Raw genomic sequence first — 13,795 nt, 5'->3', positions numbered from 1 at the left:
AAAGTAGCTTATAGATTAACAGGAGATCTTAAAAAAAAAAATACTTCACTCTTTTCTACCCCTTAGAATATGTGAGAAAAACAAATATGTTTACAAAGCATACCAGCATAAATGAGAAAATCTTAAGGAATCCACACATAGAAACTACTATAGCAAATAAATTCAGCAAAGTTGCAGGATACATGATTGGAATGAAAATCAGCTGTGTTGTTATATACTACCAATGAACAATCTGAAAAGAAAATTTAAAAAAGAATTTCATTTAGGGACGCCTGGGTGGCTCAGCGGTTGAGCACCTGCCTTCAGCTCAAGGTGTGATCCTGGGATACAAGATCAAGTCCCGCATTGGGCTCCCTGCAAGGAGCCTGCTTCTCCCTCTCCCTATGTCTCTGCCTCTATCTGTCATGAATAAATAAATAAAAATCTTAAAAAAAATTCCATTTACAACAGCATCTCAAAAAATCAAATACCTAGGAACAAATTCAACCAAGGACGTGAAAGATTTACATAGAGAAAACTACAAAACATTGTTTTTTGTTTGTTTTTTTTTTTTAAAGACAACTGAAACATATGGAAAGACACCCATGTCATGGTTGGAAGACTTAATACTATTAAGATGGCAATACACTCCTAAAATTCAATGTCATTCCTATCAAATTTCCAATTTTTTTGCAAAAAAAGGAAAAGCTGATCCCAAATTCACATGAAATTTTAAAGGGTCCTGAATAGCCAAAATAATCTTCATAAAAGGACAACAAAGTTGGAGGGCTTACCCTCCCCAATTCCAGAATTTACTACAAAGCTATGGTAATCAGGGGATCCCTGGGTGGCTCAGCGGTTTAGCGCCTGCCTTTGGCCCAGGGCGCGATCCTGGAGTTCCGGGATCGAGTCCCACGTCAGACTCCCAGCATGGAGCCTGCTTCTCCCTCCTCCTGTGTCTCTGCCTCTCTATCATGAATAAATAAATAAATCTTAAAAAAAAAAAAAGCTATGGTAATCAAAACAGTGTGGTACTGGCATAAGGATAGCATATACACCACCAGAATAGAATTGATTAAGAATCCAGATATAGGGATGCCTGGGTGGCTTAGCGGTTAAGTGCCTGCCTTCAGCTCAGGGAGCGATCCTGGAGTCCCGGGATTAAGTCCCAGGATTGAGTCCCACAACGGGCTTCCTGCATGGAGCCTGCTTCTCCCTCTGCATCTCTTCCCCACCACCTCCCTCTCTCTCATAAATAAATAAAATCTTTTAAAAAAAAAAAAAGAATCCAGATATAAATTCATACATCTATGGCCAATGGATTTTCCACATGGTTACAAAACTACCCAATGGAAAAAGACTAACAGTCTCTTTTACAAATGGTACTGGAAAAACTGGGTATCCACATGAAAAGGAATGAAGGTAGATTCCTAATTATCACAACCAAAAATTAACTCAAATGGATCAATGACTCAAATATATAAGCTAAAACTATATACTCAGAAAAAAAAAACATAGAGGTAAAATTTCATTACCTTAGATTTGGCAATGAATTCTTAGATATAGCAACAAAAGAAAAAATAGAGAAGTCAGACTTTATCAAAATCAAAAACTTTTGCATAAAGGCCATTATTAAGTAAAAAGACAACTAAAGAATGAGAGAAAATATCTGCAAATGTCTTCTCTCATTTATTTGATAAGGATCTAGTATTTAGTATTCGGAATATATATAGAACTCTTACAGCTCAAAAAAAAAAAAAAAAAAAAAAGATAAACCACCCAGTTCATAAATGGGCAAAAGATTTGAATAGACATTTCTCCAAACAAGATACACAGATGGTCAACAGCACAAGAAAAGACGCTCACCATCATTAGTCACTGGGAAATGAAAATCAAAACTACAGTGAGATACCACCTCACACCTACTAGGAGATTGCTATAGTTTTGTTTTAAAAAGGAAAACAGGCTGGGTGGTGCAGCGGTTTAGCGCCTGCCTTTGGACCAGGGCACGGATCCTGGAGACCCGGAATCGAATCCCATGTTGGGCTCCCGGTGCATGGAGCCTGCTTCTCCCTCTGCCTATGTCTCTGCCTCTCTCTCTCTCTGTGTGTGTGACTATCATATATTTAAAAAAAATTTTTTTTAAATTAAAAAATAAAAAAATAAAAAGGAAAACGGGATCCCTGGGTGGTGCAGCGGTTTGGCGCCTGCCTTTGGCCCAGGGCACGATCTTGGAGACCCGGGATCGAATCCCATGTCGGGCTCCCGGTGCATGGAGCCTGCTTCTCTCTCTGCCTGTGTCTCTGCCTCTCTCTCTCTCTCTCTCTCTGTGACTATCATAAATAAATAAAAATTAAAAAAAAAAAAAAAGGAAAACAGGCTGACCCTTCTGCCTGGGTGGTGGCCGCGCTTGGACTTGGGGAACACCCTCTCCCCATATGCTTCTTTGAGGTGTTTGAGACATGTCTCAAGTCCTTTAAATTATACAGCGCACGGAAGTGGTATCAGCTGTATCTGCTCAATTCCTCTATGGAAGTTTCTGAGTTGGGATGACAATTTTTCATGCACTAGAGACCAGACCAGAAGCACTTCTGAATTAAGATCTCAGATTCCTTGAGTTGGCATTGAAGAGCACTAGGACCTGAAGATGAGTGAACTTGACTAGTTATGGCAGGAGGCCGAGCAGCTTAAAAACCAAATTAGGGATGTCAGAAAGGCACGTGCAGATGTAATTCTCTCTCAGATCACAAACAACATCGACCCAGTAGGAAGAATCCAGATGCACACCCGGAGAACGCTGAGGGCATTTGGCCAAAACTTATGCCATGCATTGGGGCACAGATTCCAGGCTTCTGGTCAGTGCCTCACAGGATAACAAACTGATCATCTGGGATAGCTAGACAAACTAGGTCCATGCCATCCCTCTGCGTTCCTCATGGGTCATGACCAGTGCATATGCCCCTTCTGGGAACTATGTGGCCTGTGGTGGCCTGGATAACATTTGCTCCATTTACAATCTGAAAACTCGTGAAGGGAATGTACGTGTGAGCCGTGAACTGGCAGACATACAGGTTATCTGTCCTGCTGCCGCTTCCTGGATGACAATCAGATCATCACTATCTCTGGGGACACCACTTGTGCTCTGTGGGACATTGAGACCAGCCAGCAGACAACCACATTCACTGGACACGCTGGGGATGTTATGAGCCCTTCTCTCGCTCCTAACACCAGACTGTTTGTCTCTGGTGCTTGTGATGCATCAGCCAAACTCTGGGATGTGCAAGAAGGGATGTGCCGGCAAACTTTCACTGGCCACGAGTCCGACATCAATGCCATCTGTTTCTTTCCAAATGGCAGTGCATTTGCACTGGCTTGGATGATGCCACCTGTAGGCTGTTCGACCTTCGTGCACAGCAGGAGGTCATGACTTACTCCCATGACAACATCATCATCTGTGGGATCACCTCAGTGTCTTTCTCCAAGAGCGGGTGCCTCCTCCTCACAGGGTACGATGACTTCAACTGCAACGTGTGGGACGCACTCAAGGCCGACAGAGTAGGTGTCTTGGCTGGGAATGACAACCGTGTCAGGTGCCTGGGGGTGACTGACGATGGGATGGCTGCGGTGATGCGGTCCTGGGATAGCTTCCTCAAGATCTGGAACTAACACTGACAGCAGGTAGACGCTGTGGCGACTGGAAGATCATTCCAACCTTGAATCGTTACAGTGACAGCATTTCCAATCCACCCCTACTAACATGGATGCCCTGCACCCCCTCAGAACTTTAAAAGGGCAAGACCTTTTCCTTCACTTATTGCTGAAATCAAGAGCACAATTCCCAAGAAGGGAAGAACCTCTGTGCTGTAAACTCAAATTGTCCATTCCTCCTGGGACCATTGTCTTTGTGTTTTTTTTTTTTTTTGTCTTGGATGAATTTAAAAGGAAATACTGTAATAAATGTGCTAACCAGCAGGTAAACTTGAGTGTAATTGTGAGGCAGACACACACTTTTTTTTTACTAGTTCATTTGAATTTTAGGTCAGTGACCCTATTTTGTGCTGTTCATGCAAAACAAGTTGAGGATTTTATCTCGTAATAGGTTCTAAATTTCAGGTTGTGTCTGTAACAGGATTTTGCTCAATCCTGGGACTCCAGGAACACACCCTGGGCCAAAGGCAAGTGCCAAACCACTGAGCCACCCAGGGATCCCATATTTCCTTTTTATTATTATTTTTTTAAGATTTTATTTATTTATTCATGAGAGATAGATAGATAGATAGATAGATAGATAGATAGATAGATAGAGAGAGGCAGAGACATAGGCACAGGGAGAAGCAGGTCCCATGCAGGGAGCCCGATGTGGGACTTGATCCCAGGTCTCCAGGATCAGGCCTTGGGCTGAAGGCGGCGCTAAACTGCTGAGCCACCTGGGCTGCCCCATATTTCCTTTTTAAAATCTATTCCTGTCATTCAGTAGTTACACAGAGGAAGAGGGTCTGATACAGCCTCTCTGAAATTGTTAATGATGTAAATTGAGTCCCTCTTTTTTTTTTTTGTCTCGTGTCACATAATTGTTAGGCATAAACATGGCATAGAAAGGAAGATGCTAATAAGGAAAGGAACCAAGCACATGCTATGGCTGGCCTTGAATGCATGATGAATAGTAAACTCAGATTAGGCACCGTCTGCTCCCTGACCTGTCCTCCCTGCCTTCTCGGTTCAGTTCTTAATCTTGCCTTGGGTTTCCTTGTGAAGTCAGAGGGAAGTTCATAATAATAGCCTAACACTATCCTGCGCCCTGCCCACCCCCCCCCTTCAGGAACCTGTTTTCCAGAGAGGCGCCCATCCTGTGCTTGGATAGTCAGTCAACTATTTGTGTATGAAACCATGTACAAATCAATGTTTTGAAAATAATGACCTCAAACTTTCTAAGTTAAATTTAAAAAAATTTCATCGTTTGCCATATTGGGTGGGTTTACTCTTAGAATCGCATGTTGTAGAAATACTCAAAAGCGCATATAGGACTCGATCCTTAGATGTTCTTTTTAAGAAATAACCTCTTTATAGTTGTAACCACTGCGGCTCTGTCCACTCACCGCTGCTATTCTGTGCACAAGTGTTGGGAAGCAGTGCAGCCAGAAGCGCTACACGCTTGGGCAGCGGGATTAGTCACTGTTTCTTTCTTTAAAAAAAAAAAAAAAAGAGTCCAGCTCCAAATGAAAATTGTTGGATTCATGGGTGGGGGTGGGGGCAGGGGATGGAGACCCTGGCCTTCCTCTATAAATTCATCATGGCCTGTCTCTGCCAGCCTTTTGCATCTGAGGCAGATCATTCTCTAACACACAGACCTCCCTGGACCCACTGGAGGGAGCAGTGTTTGGATGATAGTGCCATGGGCCACCTCCCTGTACCCAATCCCACTCCACAGCAGCAGTGCTGGCTTCTCTCTGTTCTGTTTCTGCAGCATGCTGGACAGAACTGTCCTGTGACATGCAGTACGTCTGGATCTGGCAGAGAAAATAAACACGAGCCCTCCTTCCTTTCCATTGACACCTCTGTAGAGCTCTCTGCACCCTGTGCCCTTCACTGTTTGTATTTAATTTTAAAGTCAATGTATGGCAAGGAGGCTGGATGCAAGATAGATACTATATTAAACTACTGTTATTTAAGATGTAATAAAGCAGTTTGACATGAAAAATAAATAAATAAGGAAAACAGCAAGTGTAGGCATGGATGTAGAAAAATTAGAAGAACTCTTGTACATTGTTGGCAGGAATGCAAATAGTACAGTCATTGTGAAAAAGTTTGGTGGTTCTGCAAAAAGTTAAAGAATTACCACATGACTCAGCGATTCTACTCCTTTGTATATACCCAAAAGAAAGATAAACTGGTACTCAAAACAAGTATTTGTACCTGAATGTTCATAGCAGCACTATTCACAATAGCCAAAAGATGGAAACAAGCCTAATTTCCATCAACAGGTGAATGGATAAACAAATTGGGTATATCTATACAATGGAATATTATTCAGCTACAAAAAGGAACAAAGTACCGAATCTTGAAAACATTCTAAGTCAAAGAAGCCAGACACAAAGGCCATATGTTATAGGATTCCATTTATATGAAATGTTCAGAATAGGTAAATATGTAGACAGAAAGCAGACTGATGATTGCCAGGGTCTTGGGAGGGAGAGGGGAAAGGGGAAGTAGTAACTACTTAATGGGTATGAGGTTTTATTTAAGGGTGATGAAAATATTCTGGAATTAGAAAGGGTGGTAGTTGTACCACACTGTAAATGAATGTAGTAATAAGTCTCCTAATTGCTCACTTTAAAATGGTTAAATTTTAAGTTATGTGAATTTAACCTTAATTTTGGAAAAAAAAAAGCATCTCAAGTTGAACAGATTCAATCTCCTGTATAGAAAATAACTATAAAATAAATGATTTAATACAATCTAGACCTTTAAAAGTTAATTCTACATAAGAATGCCATCAGTTAAAAAAAAAAGAATGCCATCAGTTTGCCATGAATATAACTCATTATAATGTAATCACTGAAATGTTTTTTTTTTAATTTTTTAAAATTTTTATTTATTTATGATAGTCACAGAGAGAGAAAGAGAGAGAGGCAGAGACATAGGCAGATGGAGAAGCAGGCTCCATGCACCGGGAGCCCGATGTGGGATTCGATCCCGGGTCTCCAGGATCGCGCCCTGGGCCAAAGGCAGGCGCCAAACCGCTGCGCCACCCAGGGATCCCTCACTGAAATGTTTTAATGAATTTTCTCACTTAAAAATGTTTACTAAATTTCCAGCCTAGAAATAACTATATTTCATGAAGAACACTAATTTTTAATTTAGACATTTAAAAACTCAAAAAGGAAAACTCAGCATAATGTGCTATTCTCAGGAAATTAACATTTTAAATTTAAGCTCTAAATAAATATACTGAAGATACTATCTTAATCTATTCCTAATGAGAGCTACATTTGATTTAGGAATACAGGTCAATTTCTATCTTAACAAACACATATTTATAGAAATTAGTTCAATTAATATTATTCAAAGTTGCCTTATGCCAAAATTATAAACACTGTCTACAAATTAATATAAATGAGCACTGCTAATACATACCTCTGCACATAGGTGGAAATAGCAAAGAAGTATAGTTGCTTCTGAACATGTAATAACCAAAATGATAAATACCAGAAATAGGAAGCCAAACATGTAATACATCTGGTGTGACCTATAATGAACACATCAAGATTAAACTATAAACATTTTCTCTTTGACACAGTAACTGACACAATCCTTTCATGTTCCCTGAACTGGGAAATGTTTGCTTTTTGCCCCAACTAATCAAAGACAACAAATTCTCATAGGTGCAGACAGTGATGGAGTACGGGTGGGGCAGGGAGAGGAAAGGATATGGCAATGTCATTGGATTTTGACTTTTCACTCACATAGAACCTGAAACTCTTATTCATATATGCTTAGTCTAATTGTCTACCAGCGAGGCAAATAATTTCAATAAAAAATTAATGGACAGGCAGAGCCAAACTAAAAAAGGGTTCCATGTCGTACATAGTTTCTATCATGTGTGAAAGAAACAGTGAGTTGTGAAAATGCTACAAAAATCAGGAAGGAAAGATATGTTCTAATCGCTAAAAAGCTCAGATTCAGTTCTGACTTTAAGCTATTCCAAACCTTGGTACTTATTGTAACATACCAATGTGATCAACTAATAATGACATACTGCAGTGTATATATACCCTAATAAACTGGCTCAAAATTAGCACTGTAAGTTTCTCCGTGCAAATAAGAAATCAAGAGAATGAAGGAATCCTGGGATTAGTAATAACTCTGAAGGTCATCTATCTCCATGCTTCTCCCAATGCTAGTTCGAATCCCTTTTATCACAAGCTCAGAGTATCTTTTCTCTGAAGCAGTATAGATTACTTATTTAATAACACAGGTTTGGAGAGATAGGTTAATTTCTGTTACATGGTAACTGTGTGACACAAATAAATTACTTAACATCCAATGCTTCACCTCTGTCTCTCTAAAATGGGGATAATACCCACCTCACAGAGGTCTGAGAATTAAGAGAATTAATAAGTACTCAATTAATAACAGCTAATGTTATCACTATTCTTTTTCACACATGTAAAAGATAAAATTACCTTTTGGCTCTTAATATTTTTGATTATTGGATAACAGTTTATAAGATAGTCATCCAGAGAAACAAAGAAAGCAAGCTGCTACTACATATAATGGTAATATAATATAATGGTAATGAGAATAAGAGGATTTCACCTTTAGCTTACCAGATACTATTCAAAATGAAGAAAAGCTGTATAAAGATGCAGCCAAAGGGTAAAATCCCTCCCATGATAATACCAGGCAATGGCTTTGTGTAGAAGGACTGCTCGGGAATCTGACGTGGAATCTGATTGGTTCGAACAGGGTGTTCAATGGCCTTTAATAAAAAAAAGAATGGATTCATAATTAATCTATTTTAAAAATTCTTCTCTATATTAGACTATTTGTCTTTTTCTCAGCTTTCATGCTGACACTATTGGCAATACAAGTCTACTTCAGTCATCAAGCTGAAATGTGAATTTAGAAGGAATGACCCAGACTCTATCAGTACAATATTCAGTCTGTCTGTTGGAGCAAGCCACAACTATTCCCAGCAGTTATCCACTAATGGCTTTAGATAAAGAAATACACAGGAGATAATACAGTACTTAAAAATAATAGTTAAGACAAAAATAGAGTTAGGTTTTACCTTTTAATTAATACTTGTAAGAAATCAGCTGGTTCTGAAATTGTAATAGATTTTTATTTGGAGATGCGCAATGCCATCTTTATTAAAAAAAATCTCAATTCTACTAAGACTTAAGAACACAAAGGCAACAATGAATGGCTATCTGAAGTTTTATGACCATAAGGTATTGATAACATTCTCCCTTTCACAATACATGACCTGGTAGAGTAAAAATAAGTGAAACTTAAAGTACTTAAAACATAGCTGAGGGGTAAAACAGGTACATATGTAGAAATTCACTTTCTTTCAAAAGCATACTTCCATAGTTTTTGTGATGATATGTCAAAAACTTAAAACCTGGTATTCTCATTGAGATTTTACTTCCATGGACTAATTACTTTACATGTAGATATGCATGCGTAAAGGTAGAGAACTGTCATGTTGTTCTTCAGTATTTGTATTTTTAACAGGCATATTTTTAGAGTTTCAAATACTTATTTATCTATGTATTCAAAAAGTTTTAAATCTTGTCAGGTTACTATTTATAGTACATAGATTTAAAATAATAAATTAAACAAAATGCCAAAGAACTGAAAAATCTTAGGAATAGGCTGGCATGGTAGGTGTAGTGGAGACAGCGAAGCGCTGACAGTCTCTGCCAGGACATTCTAGGTCCCCTTTCCAAAGTGTATGACAGTAATACATTATATTTCTTTTAACCTTGTGGACCGGATGTTTTCAGGAAGAGCAAGGATAGTGAAGTGGGAAGGACAGTGAAGAATAAATTCTCATTTTCCTCTTATCCTGAGGGCAGAAAAGGGCAGCAGAGGTGGAGAAAGACTTGGGGGAGGGAAGGACTGAGCTTTGCTGAGAATCTTCCTTAAAATCAAGTATTAGCAGGAAAACCATATAAAATTTATTACAAAGCTACACGTTAAAAAAAATGGCTGTCACGTTATAGTCCCTTTTCCAACAGCTTTCTTCCTAACCCATACTCTTAGTTTACTTTGTTAAGTAATGGAGAAATACTTAATTTGGGAGGGGGGCATAGGGTAATTGGGTGACAGGCATTAAGAAGGGCACATGATGAGATGATGGGTGTTATACTAGATGTTGGCGAACTAAACTTAAGTAAAAATTTTTAAAAACCTAAAAAAACCCTCCCAAACCAAATACTTAATGCTAAGGAAAAAATGCCATACTTTTTAAGTTCGAAAAAAAAGTAACACAATTATTTTTAATGTTAAAAAGTCACAGTTTTCATTAGTTTAAATTAGCATTTCATTTCCTATTTTACTTACAAAACTTTAAAATCTAAATTTACATCTGTGACTTTTTTTCTACCATACCCCAAAAATGCTATTTTAAGAATGACTCCAGTCAAACTAAGAGATCATCCATTTTCTGTGTAATCCAGACCACACAGGTAAGTATATATCTTTTAGACATCTATTTTTAAAAGATACTTTTCTATCTTTTAAGGTGGCATATGCTAACTTCCATAGCTGAAATTTATTTGAAATTTACACCTATAAACTTACATTCTTCTTAAAACCGAAGTATGCACCAATAAATGTTAAAGGCACAGATATGCAGAACCAAAGAGCCAATATGGCAACCAGTGTTCCAAAAGGAATTGCTGCTGAAGATCCTTCTCCCCAGAGAATCAGATTCATTATAAAGAAGTCAGCAAATACAATCCTGAAAAATACAATAGGCTTTTGGGTAAAACTTGAGTCAGAAGCAAATGATATAGTATCAATCATATGTAATTAATACCATAATTTCTGTGTTATATACAAAGAAAACAAAACTGCTGAGTTACGAAGTGTACGAATTTAAAACTGCCAAATTACTTTTCAGATTGGTTCTGCCTGACTTAAACTCCCACCAGCAATTTATGAAAATTACCTCTTTTCCTTTTAACTTTTTAAAAAAATATTTTATTTATTTATTCATGAGAGAGACAGAGAGGCAGAGACAAGGCAGAGAGAGAAGCAGGCTCCATGCAGGGAGCCTGATATGGGACCCGATCCTGGACCCCAGGATCATGCCTTAAGCCAAAGGCAGCCGCTCAACCACTGAACCACCCAGGCGTCCCTGAAAGTTCCCTCTTTACAAATTTCTTCATGCTTTGGATTGTCAAGTCTGTTGTTTTAATTTGCATTTCCTGTTGATGACTACTGCTGAACATCTTGTGCTTGTTAGCTTTATAGGTATTATTTCTGTGACTTTCTGGTTACATCTATTGCTCATTTTTCATTTGGGTTGTACAACTTTCCCAAAGTTATAGATGTGAGTTATTTATATATTCTAGTTATTTAATAATTCCTTGTTAAATATTTTGTTCTCCCAGTTTATGGCTATTTATGAACCCAAACAAGTGAATGTGTGTACTAAATTTCCCTTTAGTCTTTCTTCTAGGAGTACTTTTTTATTTTATATTTTATTATTTTTTTTAAAGATTTTATTTATTTTTCATGAGAGACACCAGAGAGAGAGAGAGAGAGAGAGGAACAGACACAGGCAGAGGGAGAAGCAGGCTCCATGCAGGGAGCCTGATGTGGGACTCGATCCTGGGTCTCCAGGATCACACCCTGGGCTGAAAGTGGCGCTAAACTGCTGAGCCACCGGGGCTGCCCTATGAGTACCTTTTTAAAAACATGGCTGTAATCATACTAAAATTGTTTCTACATTCCTCACACACAGTTTTTAATACGATCAGTCATCAATTTTTCCCTTTACTCTTTGTGTAATTTAAGACAAAGTCTTTCCTAGGGACACCTGGGTGGCTCAGCGGTTGAGCATCTGCCTTTGGCTCAGGGCGTGATCCCAGTCTGGTGTTTGAGTCCCACATCGTGCTCCCTGCAATACAGTCTGCTTCTCTCTCTGCCTAGGTCTTTGCCCCTCCTCTGTCTCTCTCACGAATAAGTAAATAAAATCTAAAAAAAAAAAAAAAAAAAAAAAAAGTCTTTCCTAACCTGGGATCATGATGATACTCTTCTATAATTTCTTGTTATGCCCATTATATTTAGATTGCACCTGGAACTGATTTGTGTGTGACTGGTAAGAAGAGAGTTTCTCCTTTCATATAGACAATTTACCAGCATCCTCTAACACTTCCTCTGGTTTGTGATGTCACACCTAGCATGCTTCTATGAATATCTGGTCTATTTCTATGTTTTCTGTGCTAGTAGCCACAATACACTGCCAAACCCCTCATACATTTGGTACTCTCATCAAGTAACATGGTGAATTTGTATCTCATACTAACTTTGTAAACTTGTCACATGAATGGCGCATGTTTTGACAAGTTATTTCAGGTATGGTAAAGGTTTCCTGTGGCGAGTACTCCTGTGAATAGAGTCCTCTTCCCAAACAACTACAACTACCACAAAAACATTGAATTTGCTATTGGTAGCATTCATAATCTTGGAATATTAGCTGATTCCTAGACATACTGCCAAACTTGTATTAGTTCTTCATGTTTTATAGCTGAAATTTATTGATGTTCTCTGTATGCAAATTATACCACAACTAAATTGAGATTTTTATTAATATAAGGAAGCATCTCTCTCCATTAAATTCTTTTTTTTTTTTTAATTTTTTATTTATGATAGTCACACAGAGAGAGAGAGAGGCAGAGACATAGGCAGAGGGAGAAGCAGGCTCCATGCACTGGGAGCCCAACGTGGGATTCGATCCCGGGTCTCCAGGATGGTGCCCTGGGCCAAAGGCAGGCGCTAAACCGCTGCGCCACCCAGGGATCCCCCCATTAAATTCTTTTAAAATGTGGAAACAATGTTTACTATTATCAAATGCCATTTGGTTGTGTCTACTGTAATAACTATATGTAGGTGTTGATTTCCATAAAATTACATGAATTTCATGTCATTAAATGGTACTTCTTTTCCTAGATGAATACCAATTCTCTCTGCGCCCTTGGGTTCTCGGTGCATTCTTGTGTGCTTTTCCTCTCCCTCCTTCCCTCCTTCTCCTTCTCTCGTTACTTCACTATCCTTCTGGTGAACACCTACTTTAAAGGGTGGAATGAAAAAGATAAATCAAAGGGTTGATAGAGATATAAAAGAACTGGCTTAGGATGTTCCCCATGCTGTACTTTTCACCTCTGTCACTTATTTATTTTACAACTGGAAGTTTGTACCTCTTAATCCTCTTGACTTCTTTTGCCCATCCGCTTCCCCACCCCTCCCCTCTGGCAACCACCAATTTGTTCTGTTATTTATGAGTTTATTTCTGTTTTTTTTCATTTGCTTTTAGATTTCCTATATGTGAAATCATATGGTATTTGTCTTTCTCTTATACCACTTTGTGTAATATTCTCTAGGTCCATCCATGTTGGCACAAATGGCAAGAGCTCATTCTTTTTTTTTTTTTATAGCTGAGTAATATTCCATTGTGTATGTATGTGTGTATATATATTCATATACACACATCTTCTCTACCCCACTTATCTATCAATGGATACTTAGGTGGCTTAAAAGCTGCAATACTTTTGATTTCTATCAAAAATTTTTTTTTTTTTAATTTATTCATGAGGGAGAGAGAGAGGCAGAGACAAAGGCAGAGGGAGAAGCAGGCTCCATGCAGGGAGCCTGATGTGGGACTCGATCCTGGGTCTCCAGGATCCAGCCCTGGGCTGAAAGCGGCGCTAAACCGCTGAGCCACCTGGGCTGCCCTCAAAATTTTCTATCAAACATTTGCTTGCCTGAACCATGTTCAGGTGAAAATTGCTTCAAAAGCTTTCAATGCAGGCTTACACAACAACATGCCAGACCAACTTACATAGTCTAAGAAACAGACTTTTAAGAAACGGAATGTAACAATTTCTCATGTCCAAAGATACTTTTTCCAGGTATGGCATGTGGTAATCACTCCACAAATGTTTATTAAATATTCAGTTTTTATCTCTTTTTAAAAAATTAAATTAATATTCTATGGTACATGGTTTAGAGACAGAAGATTCAAGACTTAAGAGATTAAAAATTTGGGAACTAAAATATGATAATGTAAGAAAGTTACTAT

General features: G+C 38.5%; 1 protein-coding gene and 1 pseudogene across 1 annotated transcript in view; one reads left to right on the top strand and one right to left on the bottom strand.

The window, feature by feature from the left end:
* Positions 1 to 13,795, bottom strand: part of TM9SF2 (transmembrane 9 superfamily member 2) — a 54,464-nt gene that overhangs the window by 5,181 nt on the left and 35,488 nt on the right. The window contains exons 13-15 of the mRNA XM_055336109.1: positions 10,291 to 10,450; positions 8,307 to 8,458; positions 7,114 to 7,225 (exon numbers count right to left, since the gene is read on the bottom strand). Coding sequence (XP_055192084.1) covers positions 7,114 to 7,225; positions 8,307 to 8,458; positions 10,291 to 10,450 — 424 coding nt within the window. The remainder of the gene's footprint in view (positions 1 to 7,113; positions 7,226 to 8,306; positions 8,459 to 10,290; positions 10,451 to 13,795) is intronic.
* Positions 2,390 to 4,493, top strand: LOC129516616 (guanine nucleotide-binding protein G(I)/G(S)/G(T) subunit beta-1-like; annotated as a pseudogene).

The sequence above is a fragment of the Nyctereutes procyonoides genome, unplaced genomic scaffold (genome assembly GCF_905146905.1).
Source record: "Nyctereutes procyonoides isolate TBG_1078 unplaced genomic scaffold, NYPRO_anot_genome, whole genome shotgun sequence".
Lineage (NCBI taxonomy): Eukaryota > Metazoa > Chordata > Mammalia > Carnivora > Canidae > Nyctereutes > Nyctereutes procyonoides.
Note: the sequence above shows the minus strand (reverse complement) of the source record. Positions and strands in the feature narration are given on the sequence as shown.